At 34.5% G+C, this 23,687-nt stretch overlaps 1 protein-coding gene across 3 annotated transcripts in view; it reads left to right on the forward strand.

The window, feature by feature from the left end:
• Nucleotides 1–783: 783 nt before the first annotated feature.
• Nucleotides 784–23,687, forward strand: part of LIN28B (lin-28 homolog B) — a 115,462-nt gene continuing 92,558 nt past the window's right edge. For 2 of the 3 annotated variants that reach the window (XM_029224072.1, XM_029224073.1), the window contains exons 1-2: nucleotides 1,265–1,314; nucleotides 1,631–1,818. In XM_029224072.1, coding sequence (XP_029079905.1) covers nucleotides 1,284–1,314; nucleotides 1,631–1,818 — 219 coding nt within the window. In that variant the 5' untranslated portion in view covers nucleotides 1,265–1,283. Of the gene's footprint in view, nucleotides 794–1,264; nucleotides 1,315–1,630; nucleotides 1,819–23,687 lie in introns of those variants that run through there. The other variant, XM_029224075.1, reaches the window with a different exon arrangement.

The following is a 23,687-nucleotide window of genomic DNA, read 5'->3' on the forward strand; positions in this document are numbered from 1 at the left end:
GGTAGCATTTTATTTTAAATTTGAAACAAATTTCAGGTCACAGTCAGGTAATTGTGTGTATTTCTCTTATTGTAGGTGTAGGTTACCATTATCTAAAGTTTCATGGGTGTGTAATTAGGTTCAATTAGATCTTTTGTAAATTACATATTTTCCTCTAAGAATGGAATTAAATATGAAATTTGCATCCCAAGCAGGTTTACTGTTAACGGAGCATCTGAATTCTTAGGGGGAAAAAAGCGTAACGTCGGTTGCTTTATTTAAATGGCTTTTTTCCCCTTAAATGAGATTATTTAGACAGGCTTGTGTGTAAGGCACGCGTGTGCACATATATGACTGTGCCGTTTTTCTAAATCGACGATTCACAAGGACCCTCCATTGTGTTTAAGTAAAAGCACGAAATCGGCATTCTGATTTATCGTAAAGAAGCGTCCCCAATTGTCTTTAAGATAACATGTTAGAGTTTTTCGTGTTCATTCATAAATTATTTTGATGTCAGCATAGATGAAATGGCGATTGGTTATCTCTTCCTCTTGCCAGCCCCTTAAGGATCCGAGGTGAAATTAGTAGCAAGAAAGCATGTAATTGACAAAGTCACGTGTGCTCAGGGGGCCAGAAACTGGAGAGAGGAGAGAAAAAAATCAAAAGAGGGAAAGCACATTAGACCATGCGAGCTAAATTTGTGATCGCACAAAATCAAGATGTTAGATTGATGCAGAAGATCACTCCGTTGCAAAGGGAAAGTTTTCATCTCACGAGTTTGGAGCAGAGGGCCCGTGGGGCAACATGGCCGAAGGTTAATTTTCTTTTCTATTGTTTTACTGTGATTTTCTCTCTTCCTTTCTCCCGCCCTCTCCCTCTCCCACCCTTCTTTGCCCGTCCCCCCTTCCCCTTTTACCCCAATACTGAGCAGTACCCCCCACCCCCCATCGCGCAGTGGGGCTTTCTGCAACCTATTGTTATAGATCTCCAAAAATGTTTTGTACCGCCCACACTGATTCACAACTTGAAAAGCTTTCAGGGGGCTATTGTTTGAATTGTTTGAGTGTGATTAAGCGCAGTTTCAGTTAGTGAGCCCAAGAAAACTTTTATACACCTGCCCCCTCCCCCATTCCACCCCAACTTTAATTGAAAGTTATTGGGGGGGAGGGGAATGCACATTGCAAATAACCCTGGATTCACTGCTGCCGCATGTGCATTAACTAGTTCTAACCATCTTCACGATTTCTCTTTCCTCCTCGGGCACGCCGGAAAGAATTAGTTTCACTGAAAATTTCTCTTTGTAAATGGGATCAGTGTTAAATCAGCAACATGCAAGTTGAATAATCGCATGCTGTACTGTAATATGTGGCCGAGAAACAGAGTTAAATGAAAACGTACACGTATGTACAGAAACGTGGAAGTTGTGATCGATAGAACAGTGTGGCTTCCTCCCTCCCCCGCTTTCCCTTTTAAGCCTTTAACTTAAAATATTTTCTGCCGAATAAAAGAAGGAATCAACCATTTAATAGCTTTTTTTTTTCTTTCATTTCCTCTCCCCTCCACCCCCACTCCCAAGCAGTTTTTTTTTTTTCCTTTCACTGAACTGTATGGCAATACTGACTAACTGACTTTTTTGTCCTGTTCTACTCAGGCGGGGCAAGCAAAGGTGGTGGAGAAGAGCCCGGGAAGCTGCCGGAGCAGGCAGAGGAGGAATCCCAGGTTTTGCACGGAACTGGCCACTGTAAGTGGTTCAACGTGCGAATGGGATTTGGATTCATCTCCATGATAAACCGAGAGGGAAGCCCCTTGGATATTCCAGTCGATGTATTTGTACACCAAGTAAGCCAAACTGTTTTTGTGTTTTGTTTTGTTTTGGTTTTGGTTTTGTTTTTTTCTCCTCGTCTTCACCTTTTTCATGTGGAGGAGCTGACCGGTAGTTTTGTCAGTGGGCTTACAATAATGTGCCCTTCAAAATCTTCCTTACAGTCACGAGTGAATACAGTTATTAGGGTGTGTGCATGGGCACCTTCCTGGGTGTCTTTTCCTAAACAGAAAATGAAATCTCTGAAATTTCGCCTCTGGGTGGTGGTTGACTTGATTAAGCAAGTTCCCCTCTTCTTTCGACAGCGAAATTGCCGTAGTGTAGCTTCCGGTGTTATCGGTTACGATACATTATGTGGCCTGTGCCTGGGGAATGAGTGGGAAATGAATGAGGAAACAGTGATCATATTAAGTTTTGTTTTTTTTAAGCCAATTTGCTGTTATAAGAAATCTGTAGGTCCCCTTATTTTAGACACCTCTAATCACAGTAGCTTCCCCAATTATTTTATATCTGTCCAGTAGTCTTTTGTAGATTCAAATTAAAATAATTTGATTTCACAGTAAAATAGAGTAGAACATTGTTGGCCTAGTATGGATTTGAAGAAATGCAAGAGAGGATTGTTGGTAATCAAACATTTTAGAAATGTGCTCCGTGTAGGGCATAGGTCCAAGGATACTGTCTCTTTAAGAGACTGAACTCAAAAAAACATGTGGCCAGAGGCGGCTCTAGTTTGTATGTTTAAAATGTGCTAGTGGGCTACTTGGGGTAAATTTCCACTGTTGCTTATATTGTGTTGTAATTTTTTAAGATGCTTCAATACCAAATAGAATGTCATTGCTTCTTATTTTCGAAATTTTACCCAGAAACAAGGAAATTAATACCTCTCCCCCTTTCACTCCTCTGTTGTGCTTAATCTCTTAATAGTAAGAAAAAAAAAAAAGGTATTTACAGTTTGCAAGCTTGATTATTTCATCGAAAGAAGTTAGAGAAATACAAATTATCTGTAATGAATTCTTAGGAGTAAAGGGATTTAGGACTAAAGAGGTTTATTTTAGCTTGACATCTAAGTTAAAAATAATCGAATGAATGCATATCAGTCCTACAGGTTGACTGACATAGATACATGCAGGAAATAAATATTTAGTATATTTGCATAAAAATTTTCTGTTTTGATAGTATGTTGCATGTTCTTAGTAATAATTTACAACCTCCTTTCCCCCCTAAGGAATATCATCTTCAAATTAAGTATATAAACAATAGAAACATATGAAACCATTCTGTTTTGATCTGTTGTCCTGTGTGCTTGGTAGCTTCCTGACCTTGCTGTGTGGTGTGTGTTTTCCTTTCCTAAAGGCCTGGCTATCATTATTGGCTGTTTACATGTGGAAGGATCAGCATAATCTGTGAATTGAAACAGGGTTTAAATACATAAATAGAACTCCACAGACAGGCTACTGGATTTTATGCCTCCTACTTTATATGGCAAAATAAAGCCACATTTTCTGCTTTTCTCCTTCCTAGACTGAATGACTGAAATCATTGACAAATCCATTTTCTCTCAGGCCTCTGCTTTCCCTGCTTTGAACCTTCTTTAGGTTGTTAAATTGTTCTTTACAATCTCATAAATTTGTTTTATTGATGAATGAAAAAAAATAGCCCTTTTCTTCTTTGTCTGATCACGCCTTGTTATAATTTCGTTTTCTATGTTTACCCTTTAATGTATTCAAATAGTAGACATTTTATTAACTGATATTAATGTTTAGAACAATGAGACATCCAATTTTAAGCTATTTAATGGTTGTATGTTGATAAACATTCCCATATCCACTGAATTAAGAAATGCTATATTGCTGCAAAAGTTTTTTTTATATACATAGTGAATAGTTTCTAGAGTACAAACATTGATTATTCATATTAGACTTACTTTAAATTTTCTGTTACACATCATGTATTTACTAATAGAACAGTATTAAAATGATGTATGTGATAAAAAATTCTCTCAAAAAATATGTATTTGTATTTTTCATAAGAATATATCTGGATACATTCTTAGGAAGAAGTATGTAAAAAGTCAGTAAAACTCACGTATTAGCATTTTTGTGATGTAAAAAAATAGGGCAGTAATAATCTTTAAATTTAAAATTAGAAAGTGACATTTTAGGGCAGTTTTTGATGGTTAAAGTATTTGCTGTTTGAAATATATCTCAGTTTTTTCCTAGGGAAGACTATTTAGAATCAGTTGCTTTCTTGTTGTTGTTGCTGGGTTTTTTGTTTTGTTTTTCTTTGTTTTTTTTTTTGCTTCTTAACTTTGATGCCTAGGTAAAGGGATTTCTGTCTTATATTGAAGCTTATATAAATTGCATATAAATCATATGAATAATTGTTTTGAAGAAGGCAGGATCCCACTGATTTTAGCCAAGCAGCTACAAGTAACAATTTGATGGCCATAAAGAATGTGTGCAGCATCACTTACACAATCAGGTTGCAATTCAGGACCATTTTATAGAAGTTTTTAAGACATTTTAAAAATTATTTTTTTAGCTGCCATTTTTACCGTATGAGCATTTTTGAAAGCATACTAGATTTTATGTATAATTATAAATTAGATTTTTCCCATTATGTCTGTATACTATTTTGTTATGAAAGAATAGGCATCATAGATAATTAGGAATTTTAAATGTTCAACTAGAGCGACATCTAATTATTATTTTAAATATATGAAGTAGTGGCGGTTTTTTTTGACTGTTTAGAAGTACATGTGTCATTGGATTTTTAAAAAGATATTCTAAAACATGTTTTTAATAGTATATGTTTGGGGAAGTAAAAAAAGAAATGATTTTAGTTTCTTTAAAATAATATTTAAAAATTCATGCCAAGGCACCCAGATATTTTTTCTCCTTTAAAAATATTGATTGCAAAGAACTGCACATCAAAAACAATCAGTTGCTATGAAATGAAGAGAATATATGAGTGTGTTCTTAAAATAGAGCTATACATTTATGGTTACATAATTCTATTTACAATTTGTTGGCAAAAATACAATCAAACTTTCTTTTAGTTGCTGTAATGCCACCAACTCCTCAAAAACATGCCCAAGACTTAGGTGCTGTCCTTTCTCTTTCTTCAGACTTGTTGATAAATGTAGTGAGACTCTGCCATTTGAGGATGGTATGTGACCATTGGTTTAAAATGACTGTCTTCATTGGATTTTCTAATGTTAACTGGTGATTTAAATGATTGTATTTTTATGCCTTTGTAATGAATAGATGTATTCTGATATGTTAATACTGAAACCCTGATAGCGTTCAATATTTTTAGAAACTTAACAAAAATGTATAGATATTATAGTTGTGAATTTTGTCACAGTCCACTGTTTTTGAGGTGTTCCTTAAAATTTTCAGTATTTAAAATATTTGGTGATGATTTAGTTTGTAAGTAGGATAAATTTGTAGGAATTTCTTACTTAAGCATCCAGTGCAAAACACTGAGTAGTAAGAGTGTAGATGATTAATGCAGATTTTAACTCTAGGTTCTTAGTTGATTTCACCAATTAGAATACAGTTATTTTGTAAGTGCTAATAATTAATACCCCTATCAGTTTATTGTTACTAAGTTTTTAAAAATTTGCCTCCACTGTTAGATTGTGGGGTAACATGTGTAAATTACCTGGAAAGGTCTCTGGCAACTTTCTGAAATATAATGTTTTAATAGTACTTATATATGTGATGATACTTTAAACGAATCACATGGTAATTAAATACTAGATCTTTTATTATTACTCAATAACTACCTGTTGATGTTATGTAAGTTTTTCTTTACATAGATTTTGACATTTATTTTTAAAGTCATTATCTCAACCAATAAGATAAAAATGATCATTTGAACTTTATTTTGTCCAGAGGAGGGTTGGAATCCATTCTCCTTATTACCCTCTCTACAGCTCATTTGCATAATAATATTTTCTTGTTGGGTTATATATTTGGGATTGTTTGCCATCAAATAGGATACAAAGAATTTTTTAAAAATAAATTTTTTAATTTTTATTTTTGGCCACGTTGGGTCTTCGTTGCTGCACGTGGGCTTTATCTAGTTGCCGTGAAAGGGGGCTACTCTTCGTTGTGATGCACAGGCTTCTCATTGCGGTGGCTTCTCTTGTTGCGGAGCGCGGGCTCTAGGCACGCGGGCTTCCTTAGTTGTGGCATGTGGGCTCAGTAGTTGTGGCTCGCGGGCTCTAGAGCGCAGGCTCAGTAGTTTGGAGCATGGGCTTAGTTGCTCCGCGGCATGTGGGATCTCCCCGGACCAGGGCTCGAACCTGTGTCCTCTGCATTGGCATGAGGATTCTTAACCACCAGGGAAGTTCCACAAAGAATTTTTAACATAAATGTGTTTCATTTGTTTCACAGTTTATGTAAGAATTCTTTTTCAACGAGAAAGAGTAATTTCAAAATGATTGCAATTTAGCTATTATTACTCAGTTGGCTTAAATATTTAATTTGGTTTTTAAGTCTTCAATTACCTTTCAGGTATTGATGTTTTCTTCTTTTGCTCTTTATTTCTGATTTATGGTTTGATCTTTATGAGAATACAAATGCCTATATTACAAAGAGTTTATATATTTTATGTTCCTTTTATTACTTTGCTCAGAAAACATTTCAAAAGAGTAATGGAAATAGAAGAAATAAGAGATAAGTTTAAAGCATTTTTATTAATAGTATAGGATATGAAAACATTTGGAGATGACTAATATTTAAATACATGAAAATTGAAGTATTTTACACCGTTCAATTGATGTAGCATGGAGTTCATGTCTCAGTGTTTTTAACATTAATTAGCTACACAATTATGAAAACTGATTTACTCCAATATGCTCATGTTTAAGGGCTTTTCATAATATTTAACTACCAATTTATTAGCCATATTACTTTTGTCATAGTTTAGAGTGAAAACATTTTTCACACTCAGAATAGATATGGTTATTTTTTTTTCTTGGGGCTGTTGAAAATGTCAATATCAAAAAAAAAAACATTTAGATAGAGAAATCTTGGAAGTTTAAAAATGTGATAATAAACAGTTATACCTCATTTGTTAGTGAGTTCTGCATTTTAATATTTTGAAAATGGTTCCTAAAGCTACCAAATTTTCAAGATGAATTGCCCATATGACCAGTTTGGAAGAATCCCAAATGAAATGCTTTGAAGCTATTTAATCATAAAATCACATCTAAAGGCATTTAAATAAAAACTGTATAAGACTTTAATTGTCTTAAAAGATATTGGATACATTCCTTCTGGTTTTCAAATACTGATCCATTTTCAGGAACTTTTCTGTATACTTCTAAAAAGATATCCTTGTTCAGTTCAAACATGAAATGTGAATTGGGTACATAATTAAGACATCGTCTTCACTCCTCATTTTAAAGAGTATTGATGTAACTCAAATATTTTCCCCTTATTTTTGATTCTCCTTTTTTAAAAAGACCATTCACAGCAAATGAAGGCGATAAATTTAAGAACTGTTTTTTAAACAAATATGTGACAAGCCACTTATGAGTATTTAGCATATCTTTAATCTGTCTTTAACTCATCTCAGAGTTCTTGGGTTTCATAAGAAGTTAAAAACTTGTTTTGTTACCTGGACTCAACATGGAAGTCCTTCGAGATAAATTTTGTTGCTTTTGGACAGCAGGGAACCCTAATAAGGGTTTGGTTGAATTCATCATCCTGTTCAGAAATTACCTAACTATTGCAGATAGTTTTGTATACCTCAACTGAAAAGTTTTATTGGTATCGGGATTAAAAGTTACTAGTTAAAAATATGGTGTACTGTATTTTTATTTCTAAACCAAGTATAACCTAAACAAGTAAAGTAAGGATATTTCTGATTCAACTGGAAATTTATTACTTTAAATATGATATTTTGTAGACTTGATTTGGAACTAAATATTGAGATATTTCTCACTGAATTTCTCACTGGAACTTCAGCTTGTTCAATATGTAGTTACTGAGGTTACGGCATTGTAACATATACAGCCCATAAGGAACTTAAATGATTTATATTCTTATCTAAAATAATGTGGTAACATTTTCTAATATCAAAAAAATTGATAACAGTAATATATCAAAAAATACATTGTAGGTCAGTGGGGTACATTGAGAAATGATCTTTTAAAAGAGTACTCTATTAATTGGGTAATAAAAATGTTTGTTATGTTGCATTTTGATACATCAGGATTAATTTTATCTTCTGTCTAGCAACAAATTAGAAGATTATCTGATGATTGCCCCCCTTCCCATATCTAAATATCTGACCGTTCAGAAATGCTGTCTCAAATAAGATTTATAGATAATTGATAGCTTTAGTCTTCTGTTTCTTTCCGTAATCAGCTGCAAATTGGAATAACACCTCACTTTTCAGGTGGTGTGAAGAGTAGAGATACCATTATATAAACTGCCTAGCAGGTATGTGTTGAATAAATAAACGAAAATGTAAACTAGTCTTTTTGCCACAACAAAATCAGGGATAAGTTATTATCAGTGGTATGTATTTGTGGTTGAAAATGAAATTGGTATCTTTTATGTGCTCTCTTTAAAATTAGGCAAAATGTATTGCACAATATTAATAGCTTAATTTTAATTACAGTGAACTATAAGGCTTTTTATTATAATTGTATGGTATAGAGTATTGTTTACTATTGTTTAACACATCAGGATATAAACTGAGACTTGGACATAATTTTGTGATGCAAATGTTTTTGTTTTAATAGTTTGTTTCATCGTGAGATTTTTACCTATGTATTCCGGTATACGTATTCAGTTTGTATTCTTCAGTATAGGCTAAGGGAAAAATATGAAATATTGTCTTAAATAGACCTGCTGTGATAATTTAATACCTATTGCTCTATTAATAATTACTTAATACTTGTGAGATATGATACAGGGGTATAGAATCTGGTCAAATAGATCAGTGTTCAAATCCCAGTTTATTATGTCTGTAGGGAAAGTAAGTTACCTTGTCAGTGTTTCAGCATCTTACAAGGGAAGGGACAAAAAAGTACCCACTTTGTATAGGGTTATTATGAGAATTAAATGTTATTAGACATGTAAAGCATTTAACGCAGAGCTTGGCAGATAGTAAGGACTCAGCGATGTTTGTACATAATTATTATTACAAAGGAGATATCATGTGGTAAAGTGAGGGAGAAAATATCAGAAATGAAGGTCTGGGTTTGGCTGTGCCACTTGGGTGGGTTTCTTACTTTTGCCTAGTTGCTTCCAAGGAGCTTCAGTATTCTCATGCGTAAAATGTGGCAATAATATCTTGCCGTCCCTATTTTTGAGGGGTGGGGTAAGGGTCAACTGAGGTATCATACATGAAAATAATTTAAGAATTCTAATGATCCAGGTTTAGTTTTAATCTTCATTTCAAGCACTATATTTTTATTAATACCTTCACCATTATAAACCTTTGTCAGATTTTTTAAAAGATAGTAAGCTCATGTCATTTATTTTTTTTGCCTTGTCAACTTAATTGAGGTATAATTTATATAGAATAAAGTTCACCAAATTTAAGTATACAGTGAGATGAGTTTTCACAAATTGTGTAACTTCCACCACAGTCATCATACAGAACATTTCATCAGCCCAAAAAAGTTCCTTTGTGCCCATTTGTAGTCACCCTTGAAGAAGAGAGGCACAGTTGTCCTATGATATTGATATGTCATATTAACTGGTTACCTGACCTGTTTCTTTTAACTTTGTCTATTTAGATATAAGCTACAACCCATTATCCTTTATGAAATACAATCCACTTATTTTCATGTTTTTGTTTGTTTCTCTTCAGTTATTTCTGCTCGACAATGACCTTTTCACCAGTAGTTTCTGTGCTTGTGAAAGTGAGATTAATTAGCATACATTTCACTAATCTTCAAACTTAATTTCATTTACCCTTATGGTACTTTTTCATACAACATAAACTCACTGCTTACCTAAAGGGCCTAATTAGGCTTATTGATATTCTCATTTCTTGTCAGAAATTTAATGAATTTCTGTCTCAACTGAGTTTTTGTGTAAACATTCTTAGAGGTTTAAATCGGCAAGAAGGCTTATTGCTGTATAAAAGTATTAACTTTTAAGAAAGTGGTAACTCTAGGAAAACTTCTGGTTCAATAATTTATCTATTCAACTATTTTTTTAATTGATCACATACTAAGTGTAAAGCATTGTTTGGTGATAGATTTGAGAGTTCTGCTCTCCAGGTTGCTATATATTCTTCCTGTTTACTTCCTTTTGGCAAACTTTTTAATAAGATTTTTCCAATTCTCATTCCTTTCATACAAGGTATGAAGCAAAGGCTCATTTTCCCCATGTACTACTCACTTTCTTTTTACAAAGTTTAATTATGCTCCTCTCTCTACCCATAATTTGGGGATAATTATGATGAAAAAATAAATGTTAGTTTTTAAACTTTTGAACTAAATACAATGATTTCTCATCAGTCTTATATAGTTTTCAGATTTCATGCATAGAAACTAAACTGTCTTTACCATTGCTGAGAATCATATTATTTTATTGTGCTATTAGTAGTATGCTTATTTTTTACCAGCTGCTCTAACTTTTTGTTATAAAACACTTTTTAAGATCAAACCTCACTGAAATTTATTATTTTTGTTCCTTAACGTTAGCTTCTATTTCAAAATCTTGTAAGTTTAATTTACTAATAACTCGAAATTTTTCTTTTCAGTTTTATTGTTCTATGTTATATAAATACTCTATGTAAATTTCAAATTAATTTTAATTTGGCCATGATTTGTTCACGACCATTTGTTAAGCTTTGTAAGCAATTCCCTAGGTCTTTACAGTTAGTAGCTACAAAGTTCCTAGATGCAGTAGTTCCTAAATTCTTTTATCTTAACGTGTTTTCATTCAAATGAATTATCTTTATCCTTAGTTTAGTTTGTAACAGAAGTCTGACAACACAGGTTATATCTATCACTTTAAATACTTAATAGATCATTGATGTGTTGTAAAGCTTGGAATGAATGAATTCTGTCAACTTTTTTCCCAGCCAGAATTTTAATAATACATCATTTTGCTTACAATATGGAAACACTGGTGCTTGGAAACTAATTCCACTTTTCAGCAACTCCTTTAAATAGATTAAATGATACGAGAGACACGCACCTAACACAGTTCAATGTAAGCCATACATTTAAAAGGATAAATGAATGATTTTTTTTCAGTTTTAACAAGAAAAAACAAAAAACTTCTCTTTTCAGGATTGGTTAAACTATGAGTCAGAAATTTAATCACAGTCTTGACCTCATTTTTTTTTTTAGCTCTCTAATTAAAATTTTTAGTTGAATACTAAATCTAAGGACAGTTGGATTTGCATGTTTGCCCCTTTCACTGTTTCCTCCCCCTTGCCATTGAAGAATTTTGAATGGGGAGGAATTTGCGCCCTTTGGCTCAGGTTGCAGACCCACTTGATCAAGCCAGAGAAGCCGGGGTCAGAACTATTCATTGCTTATCTTTTCCTTGGGCCACTTGTAAATCCTGCCTTTCTGCTCTGCAAAAAATCTCTTTATATTAGACTTATAATAAAGCCTGGAGAATAAAAATGGGCATAATAGTTGATGCTTGATTGTGACTTCACATGGGTTAATTTCACTATTTTTGAAGTTTTTCATGCCACTGCAGGTTGTTTGATGTATGTAATTTTGTTTAAATAATGCTATTTCATTAGATATTAGAAAAGCATCCTGTTGGTAGTGAAAGTTTGGTGAGATGATATTCTGTCTCAGGTTAAGACTTAACACCTTTGAAATGTAGTGATTACTTTTAAGTAAACTGAATTTATTAATTTGAATTCAATCTATAAAAGCCCCAAAGTATTTTGTTTTGATGTGCTTAATTTCTAGCATTTATGCTGACACTTAAAATTTTCCTGAATCAACTATAGCACAAGTTTATGAACTGTATCAATAATGGTGTAAAGACTTTAAATATAGACCCAGGTTTAAACAAACACAAAACACTTTGTTCTTATCTCAGCATCCCTTAAAAGTATACAGCTCTGGTTCAGGACCTCAGGACCACCCATCACCCTGGACATTGGATACTCCTATTTATTCAAGAAGCTTGTGAAGTATCTGTGTGCCAGTGGGGGGATGGTGTGTGTATCTGTGTAGGGAATCACAGTTAGGTGATTTTACCCCAACAAAAACAGCACCGTTGTTTATAAGCTGAATTATGTCCCTGTAGAATTTTCTAGTTGTAAAACCTAATTTACATTAAATATTTGTTATTTTATGCAAGCGCTGGTTGCAGTTTTCACATTTTTGATGCTTCCATAAGGTTAAAGTGGGCGTCCATTAAGATTAACCTCAATCCATTACAGCCTTTTGGCTTGCAGGCCCCACCCGTTGGCCTTGGATAGCTAATACCAAGCTTTTGTTTCTTCCTGTAGAAAGGAAAGGAAAGAAAACTGTTCTTTCTTTTTCATTGTGTAAGTCATGTGACTTCCTTTTTAGTTAGTTACAGATAGGGTTGAAGTGAATCTCAAAATGCATAACATAGCAAATGTTATGTTTATATGAAATATTTATTGAAATGTGCCTCTTATTTAATTCATGTGTTTTATGCATTAAAATATTTGTTTTGAACAGCTATACCTTATATTACATCCATGTAGTTTTTTAGGAAGCCAAAAAAAGGTTACCAAATAGATTTTTAAAATAAAACTGATCTTATCTATATCATGGTAGTTTCTTAGTGTATACGTTTTTCTCTCAGTTATCTTGTAGTATCATTTGAGGTTTTTTAACTGTAGCTTATTTCTCAGAACTCACAGTGTAAAGAAAGTAGCAGTGGTGTTTGGGATGATTTTAGTCAGGAAAATTTGCTGATAGGAAAAAAATGTGTTACAGAACTGCATGTACATATAAGAAGGAACTAACTGGATGTATTTCTTTTTGCTCCTCTTCTCTCTCACCTCTCTATAATAGTAAGTGGTGTAGCTAGCTGTTAGGAGAAAATGCTATCCAGCTCCTAGAATATTTACGTTGATGCTTAGTCCCAATTTGGGAATTTAGTCATGATGATATAATTTACTATTAAATATTTAATCTTTAAAATTATTTAAATTTGTTCTTAAGCTGTTTTCCCAAACCTTTAAATTCTGTTTTAGTAACAGTAGAGCTGTCCCCAAATAATAAATAAAATATTTTGAAAAACAGTACTTCTAAAAGAAGTATCCTGTCAATGATTTTTAAAATACAATGTTCTTTGACACATGATATTTCCCCGCAAGTCAGTACTTTTAAAAGACTTCTAAGGAGAAATCCTACTGTGTTTTAAAATCCTGTATGCATTTTTATTTAAAATGTTGTGTTTCAGTAAAATAAATTCTTACATAAAAAGCATTGTTTCTTACGTTTTCAGTAGTCTTATACATCTTGAAAGTCAATGATATTTAATCCAATGATTTTGCTGTTATCCAAGATAACTTGGTTAGTTCAGATCTTTTAATATGAAAAATCTGTTGAGATATACAGAAAAGCTACTTAAGTTTAATAACACTGGGTTATCAGTTTTTCAACAACCAGGACCTGGTTTGAAGTCTGCAGTGTGTTTGTCATGTTTTCATTGACATTAAAGTGTATAGTAAGTGATTTATTTTGCATGTCCTTTACAATTGAGTATTTGAACTTCAGTATATTTCATTAATTAACTTTTAAATATTTATTGATATTTTATTTAATGTTTAAATTGCCACTAAAATTTTGCTTTGAGGAAAGGTTTAGGATACTAAATCTTTCAAATATGTGATACTTCTTCATTTAACATTTGGATAGCAAGGTATTCATAAAACACCAGCAATCTATTATTAAGTATTTGAATTAGTACCGACATTTTTTGTTGAAATAATCCATTTAGTGTCTTAGTGTCACTCTGAGTTTAAAATAAAAAGATTAAGAAACAAAGTCTAATTTTAAAAAATTACTACCAGATTTTTTGTGTACCGCATGCTTTTTTTTTTCCTAACAAAATATGATATTAGAAAGTGAAAAGTTGGGTGCTTTTCCCTTTATAGCTATTTTTCTCCTGCAAAGTTTTCTTTAACTTGTGTGAAGAGTAGTTAAATGAATTTACATGGCTTTAAGTGTCTTCATGTTTAGTCAGAAGTACAAAGTTCATTTGTGGGGAGTAATACCAGTAGGGATATTGCTACTTGTTTTCATGAGGGTTACTGTAAATAAATGATACGTGAATGATTTGATTTCTAAATTTTCTTTCCCCTAAAATAAACTTTATAAAAAATGGGAAATAATTTTTCAAATTGTTGAAATATCTGAAGGACCAAGTAAATATGGACATTTGTTTCAGTACATGCTCTTTAGTTTAGGGTTGGGTATTTTTTTAAAGATATTCTAATATAAAAAGTCTTAATAAGTAATGTTTGGGAAGTTGTTAGTTATTGACCACTTTTCCTTACTCTCTGCCTTTACTTTTAAAAGTATCTGGTCACTGTTAAATCATTAATATTCCTAAAGGTAATCCAGAATTTCCTATGAGATTCAGTGTTCAACATGTATTCAATTATTCGAATTTACAAAATTCAAATGATTTTTGGAAAATCTCATAAGACATGGGATAATGTTTTCAGAGTACGATTTTATGGAATAGAATTCATTATTTTGATACATATGTATATGTTCCCATTTTTAGCTGTAAATTGAAAAAATAAATTACCCCAATTATTAAAGCATTATATTGTCCCCAAATGATTCCTGCCCTAACATCACTTGATCTGCCATCGGGAATTATTACGGCCTTAAGTGGTCTCTCTCTTTAGTGTCCGCCTCCCCCTTTTCCCCTCCCCCACTCCCCTTCGGGAAGGAAGCCTGGGGCCCTAGCTCTAGAGATACCAGAAAAAAGCAGTCACTCAGCAGAAAGTGTCTGTCTTTAGCAGAAGTATCATCCCTTGGAGAAGAGTGTAGTTGAAAAGAGGTTAATAACAGAGTTTATCAAACTTTAATTTAGAATTCATTTTTGGTACAGCTGGACATTGTGGTGTTAAGAAAAAAGAAGTCTACTTTGTCTGTTTTAGGCATTGACAAAGTCACATTCAGTCCTTCACCACTTTTCTCTCTTTACTTAGCTTTGGCTAAATCTTTTATACTGTTTCTAAAGGCTGTTGCCAGTAATTTTCCTAACTTTGAAGAGGAGTGTGAGTTCTGAAAAAAAAAGCCATGGATGGTTAGGTAATTTTAACATTTCTAAACACTTACTGATTATTTGAAATATTTTCCTGAATTTCCAAAGAAAGTTTATATGAAATGTTTTACTCAATATCATTTGTCATCTAAAGATAATGTTTGTGTGTCTAGCATATTTTTGCCTAGAAGGCTTTTTAAACCACAAACTAACTCATAAAGTTGGCTAACAATGAAAATAAATTGATACTGATAGATCTAGAAATGTTTTAATTATTTACTTCCTTAGATTGTTCATAAATTCCTTCTTTTGTTTGTTTCAGGATGAGTAAGGAAATGCAGATTCAGTGTGGTAAACACTATAAACTGTAGTGTAAGATTGCTGAAGGGCCCAAGTTTCTTTGTGCTGTAGATATTTGCGCTAGCATTTCTTCATCTTAAAGGGCAATCCCTTTACTTAGCTCCACATGTGTTGGTTTAAGTTTCTCATACTTACTGACCCTAATTTGAAAAACTTAAGCAGAATGGTCATGGAATCTCACGATTAGCTTAAAGAGGATTTTAGAAGTTATAATTTATGTTTGAAAGATAATAAAAATGAATATTGTGTAATACTTACGTTTTATGGAATATACCAAAGATATTTTGAATTTTTTGAATGTTATTTATTAAAAGGACAAACACAAAAATATGACATAATTGCAGACATATTTAAAGTAATATAAAAATGATAAGTATAAGCAATCTTTTGATAGAATACTTGAAAAAGAAAGTTAGAATGTAATCATATATTCCTTTCTATTAGTCTACCCCCTTTCCAGATCAACAAACGTTTATATTTGTTTTGTTTTAGCCTCTTGCTAATGCTAAATTCCCACTACTGCCATTCCCGGGGGATAGACCCCAGTTTGCCGTCATTGATCCTAACTCCGGATCATCCAGAGACACTGGTATGCCTCCCCTGTAACAAGGCTTCTGTTCTGCCAACACAAGAGAACCCTTCAGCCATAGCCAATCAATACTGTAGCAATGATAGTGATCAGGACATCAATAACAGAATGATGATAATAGTATCATGTAAGTTTTATAGAGTGTTTGCGTGTGCCGAGTGCTGTGCTAAACATTTTACATCCATTAAATTTTCACAGCTCTGAAAGATAGTTACTATTGTTGTCTCATTTTTAAGATGAAAAAAATGATCTTAGAATGGTGAATTGCCTAATTTCACACAGTTGAGCCAGCAGTATGACTCCAGAGCAGTGCTCTTGAATCTCTGGGTTCCAGCCACATTTTTAGCTGTTTTAATTTTATATTAATATGCGTAACTTATGCTAAGTGATTGAGATTCAATTATGAGCCAAAAGCAGACAGGGATTCTGATTCTGACTTCACGGAGTTTAAAGAACAGTAGGGGAGACAGACAATCAGATCACATAAATGAAAGTAAAATAAAAACCATGATGAGTGCCATGAAGAAAAGGTACGTGGTGCTGTAAGTATATAACCTTGAGGGTTCTGACCTAGTTTCAGGATCAGGAAGGCTTCTTTGGGGCAGTAAATTTGTGATGGGTATTGAAAAATGAGTAGGCAAAGAACAAGGAAAAGAATATTCCAGCAGAGAAAGGGGGAATGTACAGAGGCAGGAGGGAAAATGAATATTAGCTTTACAATGTGTTAGGATTACAAAGATCAGTAATGTCCAGTCCGTGTCTTTAAGAAGCTTGCAGTTAGAGTGTGTGTGTGTGTGTGTTGCGTGTGTTGTGTATGTGACCAGCAGTTACCACAGAGTGATAAGTGCTAGCATAAGAGCAATAAGGCAGGAATTGCCCATGTTTTTAGTAGTGAGGAAGGCTTTATAAAAGAAGAGACCATTTGAGATTGGCCTTGGAAATACCTAGGAACTTGGCAGCCCGAGAGGGCATTTCATGTTATACTTGTGCAGAGATGAGGAGAGGTGAAAGAGCCTCTAAAGGCCAGTGTGTAGGTAGGGTGCCAGGTGCTTGCTGGGTGGAAGCAGCAGGTAAGGGGCATGGTAGACCAGTGCTGGAAGAAGAAACTCAAGCCAGGGCTGGGCCAGCTTGAGATCAGGCAGGTTTATCCTTGGTCCTCACCCTAAACATTGCTATTTATGAATTTCTTTAAAGTACTCCCTCTCCCCAAAGCTTCATTGGCTATTTGTTTTCAAATAGAATTTAGACGTTTTAGCCAAGCATCCTACCTCTTCATGACCTGATTGAATCTACTTTTCTGTCTTTCCTCTCATACTTACTTGTTTGCTTTGTCAAGTCACAATGTACCCTACACTTCTTTGCCTCTTCCCCTTTGCATAGATAATACTGTCTTTCCCTTAATTTCCTTCCTACAGTCACTTTTGGAAATCACTGCCATCTTTCAGAGTCCAGCCCCAAATTTAGATCCTTCTTTCCCTGAGGCCTTTCCTTATCCTTCTAGCTAGAATTGCTTGCTTACTTCTTATAAACTCCAAAACTCCGTTTGTCATAGATTGTCTTCTGTTACATTTTGTTGTCTTGTGTCTCTGACTAAATTGTAAACTCTTGAATTGTCTTACCAAATTTTGTATTTCATGCAGTATATGGGAGCATGCTTTTCATAATTCATACTCAAAACCATTTCTTGAACATTCAAAAAAGTATAATATATTAGGAACATTTTCTCCTATCTTCCATTGGATGAAAAGATATGAATGTTATCCAAGAGAGTGTATGTAAACTCTTCTTTAAGAAAACCTAGTGTTCAACTTATATTCAGTTCCCTTTGAATATCACTCTAACATGTTCGTTATGCATCAAGTTACGCATTCTGCTTTTGTGGGCCCAGGATGCTTTGGGGCTTCTGCCCCCTCCCTTTTTTCTTAGCAGAAAAGATGGTGGCTTCTGTGCTATATTTATTACCACAGTTTGCTAAGTCTAAAATGTCTGCAGTTTATTGGAGGGGAAGGACCTTTGTGTCTAATTCTCTATTTAAGTCCAGAAGGCTTGAACTTTATTTTCTTTCCTTGGGTAGAACTTCCACCAGTGACAATTCCTTTCATATATACTGATTTCCAGTCTGGAGGATGTGCCTCTCTCACCCATCCCCATCTCAAACTTTTCATCAAATTGGTTTACTTGGATATGAAAAGTTAGTGTCATTTCTGACTCATGACTCTTCTTTAGCCCTCATGTCCGACCAGTAATTGTTGCTGTTGCCGTTTTTATAATCTCAAAATGTCTCACAACTTCCTATCATCTGTACTTGAGATCTTAATGATCAGAGCCCAGTCTTGATTAGCTGCCTAGGGTCCTTACCTAAAAGAACACAGACCTGAAATTTAGGCAAATCAGATAAAGCAGCTTTGGAATTAAAGTCAGGCATATGATATGATTTGATGCCGAGGTCTTTCTTCCAGGGGTGAGCTTCTGCAGGTAGATCACTTTCCAGAGGGGATCATGGTGGTAGGCAGTCTCCATCAGGACTTAGCTCCATCAATTCATTCAACAAATAATTATTAAACACCTAATATGTGAGATACAGCAATGAGCAGAAGAAGACAAATGAAAATTCCTTTTTCATGCATTCCCATTCCTCTATCTCTTTTTTTATCTTCTATCTTCACTGTGAAAAAATAGGAACATAGACTAACAATACTCAATGTAGAATACAGTATCTTTTAAATAATTAATTAATTAATTTAGTTTTGGCTGCGTTGGGTCTTTGTTGCTGCACGCGGGCTTTCTCTACGGTGAGCGGTGAGTGGGGGCTACTTTTCGTTGTGGTGCGTGGGCTTCTCATTGCAGTGGCTTCTCTTGTTGCGGAGCACGGGCTCTAGGTGCATGGGCTTCAGTAGTTGTGGCATGTGGGCTCAGTAGTTGTGGCACGTGGGCTTCAGTGGTTGTGGCTCGCGGGCTCTAGGGCGCAGGCTCAGTAGTTGTGGCGCATGGGCTTGGTTGCTCCGCGGCATGTGGGATCTTCCCGGACCAGGGATTGAACCCATGCCCCCTGCATTGGCAGGCGGATTCCTAACTACTGCGCCACCAGGGAAGTCCACAAATGCTATTTTTGAATCATTTGGTTTTTTTGTTTTGTTTTGCTTTTTTTGCGGTCCACGGGCCTCTCACTGTTGTGGCCTCTCCTGTTGCGGAGCACAGGCTCCGGACGCACAGGCTCAGCGGCCATGGCTCACGGGCCCAGCCGCTCCACAGCATGTGGGATCTTCCCGGACCGGGGCACGAATCCGTGTCCCCTGCATCGGCAGGCGGACTCTCAACCACTGCGCCATCAGGGAAGCCCAAATCATTTGTTTTTTATGCTGTTTGCCTAACATTTGTTTTTGCAAATGGGGAAAATAACTCTCAATTAATTCCCTTTGTCAAATCACTGCCAATTATAAATTAGAGAAGTTTAATACTAATCAAATTATAATAGAAAAATAAATTATAAATTGGAAAATTTTATCATCTGGAAAAAAACAACAGAATCATGTTACTATGTCTTTATTTTCACATGCTAAATATAGAAAGATTGGTATGTTGTATTTATTTTGTATAAAAATTTAGAATGTCATTATTTAATCTTTGACTAGTTTTCAGTTTTATAGGCAAGTTAATATTTTTTTCTCCTAGTTGATAATGGAATTCAATTCTGCTAACTATATTTAGAGATGACCTTCACTTCTAAAATATATTTAAAATTCTGTAATTTAGTTTCTTAAATTTAATAAAATGCCATGAAATAATTATTAAAATTTATCAGTTTGTACAAGTTCTGATGAATCTGTATATAAAACCAAAGCATATTAAGTAACTGTCAGTGTTATTTGCAGTTGAGAGGAGGTGAGTTTTTATTTCTTTTAGAAAGGAAGATGTTTGGCTACAGAGCAAGGAGTAAAAAAGCATTCTGGGCAGGGAAAATGATGCAGATATTAAAAGGTAAAAACAGTCCTTTTTTTGAGTTTTAAAATTTTGTATGACATATGGAGTTCCCAGGAGCCCCTCTCGACTTGAAATCCCCAAATTGGTTTCAGAGATACACAAAGATATATATTCCTTTTTTACTTTCAGAAGATTATATGCTGACCTAATTTTAAGTGGCAAATATACTGCAGGTCTGTCTGGCATTATAGGCATTAAATACCTATATTAAAGGAACAATTTTCATTTAATATGAAAGGAAACAGCCTTTATTATACCTTCTTTAAATGTTCCTTTCTCAACAGTGGTTCATTCATTATCTGCTTATCCACATATTTATTAGTTGTCACCCATGAATCTTCTTTAAACACTGAGATTCCCCCTCTATACTCAAACTGAATTAACCTTTTCATATCATGCCCACTTAAATTATTGGCCACCCTACTCATTTTCTCAACACAGCCACCAGGAACAGCCCACCCTAACCCTGTGTTATTAATTTTATTCCTACCATATATTTAAACTGCTATCAGTTTCTGCTGTGTATATCATGCTATAAATTTTCTCTTTTCTCCTGGATGTTTGGCCCATTCTTAAGCTAATGCTTATCAGAATTGAGGTTGGATGCCCTAGTAGGTTCTGGAACATCGTATTTTAGCTAGCAAAAATAAAGCATCACAAAGGATGCTGGACATATTCTTCCACATTATAAATTCACCTAAGGCCTTTGCTTTCTTTGTGCTATTATTTTCCCATCTGTTCTAAAACACTTCTATTTTAAAATCTTTCACTCATTTTGCTCCTCTCACCACTTTGTGTGTGTCTGTGTGTGTGTTTCTCCTCTTGGTCAACTTCCACCCCCACTCCCTCTTCCTGGTGTAAAGAGCTTCTGTAGGAAATTGATAATCAGTGTCTTTCTGCTTCAAAGTCTTTAACACATGGAGCTGGCTGCTAAGAGAAATTGAACAGGTTCCTGTGATCCTTGTCAGTTTCTCTGATTAATCAATTTTTCTTTACTGGAGAAGCTGCTTTTAACAAAAGAAAACTAGCTTGAAATTTCAGTCATTTGCCCATTGCTGCCTAGCTTGCATCTGCTCTTCTGTTCCTATCACTTTACCTTTTTATTATAAACTTTTAATTCTTGGCTTTCAGTTACTTCATTTAAACTGCAGGGTGAAGAGCCAATTTCGTTTAATTTCTATATCCTCCACGATTACAGCTAATTCTAGTACTTGCACAATGTAATTTATAATGCTTCTTCCTATTCAGAAGGGGATGACTGCAAATCAAAATGAGTGTATTTCTTTCCTAACTCTTGTTGACTTTCCTAGGAAAACCAAGGCAAAACAATTCTAAAGCACTTAAAAGGAAATCATGCTGTCATAGAAACTAATGCAATGAGATCTAGAAAAACCAGGGAGAGTTACTATATTGTTTTTTTTATAGGGATATTTCTTTAAACATGTCAAGTACCATCATACTTAGATACAGAGTTACAAGAATTTGTCTTTAAGTCATGGACAAGTTTGAGCAGCTAGTTAGCCTGATAATAAGGTTATAAGATCTGATGAAAAAATTTTACAGAATGACCAAAATGTATTTGGACTATTCCTTAGACATTATATAAAGGTGTTTGCACATAGTGATATTAGCTATAGATAGGACTGTCATAGGAAGGAGTTAATTTGAATGGCCTCAGGCTCAGTGGTGAGATTGAACTATGGCTAATGCTCCAAAGCATGTTTTGCAAACAAGTAGTTTTATGGTGTTTTAGGAAGTGTTCCCTGGAAGGGAAAAAAAATCCTTATTCAGTTAAGTTTGGGAAATTCTTGGTTACACAAAGTCAATATATGACTTTTCAATGCCTTATTATGCTAAAGTATGCTATCAGCCCCCAAGATAAAGATGTAGAATGTGGTATTTTTACATACTTGTTGAATACTGGCACATTGGTACCTCTTTTTTTTTTTGTTTTTTAAAGAATCATCTCATGGGACATAGTTCCATGGGAACAAGCTCTTGAGAAATTCTTGGGTTATGGTCAAGAATTAATTAATATTAGTTAATTATCATATATTATTATTGTGTAATAATACTGTGTATCAATAAATATTAATATCTTTACTCTTTAGCTCATAATTTATCCTTAAGTTGAAAGAAGTTAAAGGTCTTTTAAACATCTTCTAAACATTTTTAATGATATATTTTTATTTTACAAAACCGGAAATATAAATAATATTCAAGACATCCAGAAAAGCTGGGAGAAGGAGGGTGGTACATCATATAAAAATAGCCTAATGAACTAAAATCAGGTATTTATAAAACATTAGCCGTGCATCTGGGCATTTAAAGGAGAGTGAAGATAGCTCAAGATTGGTAAATGTTATTGATGGTGATGGTATAAGAAAGCTGAAATTTGGCCGGGGAAAGTGGAATAAAAAGAAACAAGTGGTACACATTTGTCTTTCACTAGGAGCTTCTGGGAATGGCCTCTGGCCTGGGGCACCTGGCTTCCCCTTTTTTTTTTTTTTCTTTACTTTTTTAAAATGGAGGGCTTCCCTGGTGGCGCAGTGGTTGAGAGTCCGCCTGCCGATGCAGGGGACACGCGTTCGTGCCCTGGTCCGGGAAGATCCCACATGCTGCGGAGCGGCTGGGCCCGTGAGCGATGGCCGCTGAGCCTGCGCGTCTGGAGCCTGTGCTCCGCGACGGGAGAGGCCACAACAGTGAGAGGCCTGCGTACCGCAAAAAAAAAAAAAAAAAAAAAAAATTGAGCTATAGTTGATGTACAATATTATATGTTACAAGTGTACAACATAGTGATTCATAATTTTTAAAGGTTGTAGTCCATTTATAGTTATTATAAAATATTGGCTGTATTCCTTGTGTTATATAAAATATCCCTGTAGCTTATTTATTTTATATATATTAGTTTGTACCTCTTAATCTCCTTCCCTATCTTGGCCCTCCCGCTTCCCTCTCCCCATTGGTAACCACTGGTTTGTTCTATCTGTGAGTCTGTTTCCTTTTTGTTATATTCACTAGTTTGTGTTATTTTTTCCAAATCCACATATATGTGATATCACACGGTATTTGTCTTTCTCTGATTTGACTTATTTCACTTAGCATAGTGCCCTCCAAGTCCATCCATGTTGTTGCAAATGGCAAAATTTCATTCTTTTTTATGGCTGGCTCCCTTTTTTTGAGTAGCAGCAGAGTTTGCTTGAAGGCAGCTACCCCAGTTATTCAACAGGACTATATCAGGTGTACTCTCCTGGCAAACTTTGGTATCCTAGAGTAGTGACACCAGGCTTTTTTTTTTTTTTTTTTAATTTCTGATCTCTTGCAGACCAAATACCATTGTACAAATGCTTTTCTTAGTTTGTATACTTGTCATGGTCCAGTAATGAACAGCTTACTTACCAGTGCTGATCTTCAGACTGCACCAGCACTGTTACTAGATTATCACCACTTCTACCCTGCTCTCAACTTGAAAATGTCTCACCACTTACAACTGCCAAAAATTCGTCCTACTGAGGACTAAACCTTTTATTCTGCAACTAGAGAAAAAAGTGATTAAAAAATATAAATGCTGTTTCTGTATCAGAGATTGTAATTTTGGTAATTTGTGGACCAGTAAACATTTTTTTTTTTTAATTTTGGCTGTACTGGGTCTTCATTGCTGCATTCGGACTCTTCGTTGCAGGCTTCTCTCTAGTTGCGGTGTGTGGATTAGTTGCCCTGTGGCATGTGGGTTTAGTTGCCC

The sequence above is a fragment of the Monodon monoceros genome, unplaced genomic scaffold, assembly GCF_005190385.1.
Source record: "Monodon monoceros isolate NGI ecotype Baffin Bay Population unplaced genomic scaffold, NGI_Narwhal_1 Super_Scaffold_15, whole genome shotgun sequence".
Classification (NCBI taxonomy): Eukaryota; Metazoa; Chordata; class Mammalia; order Artiodactyla; family Monodontidae; genus Monodon; species Monodon monoceros.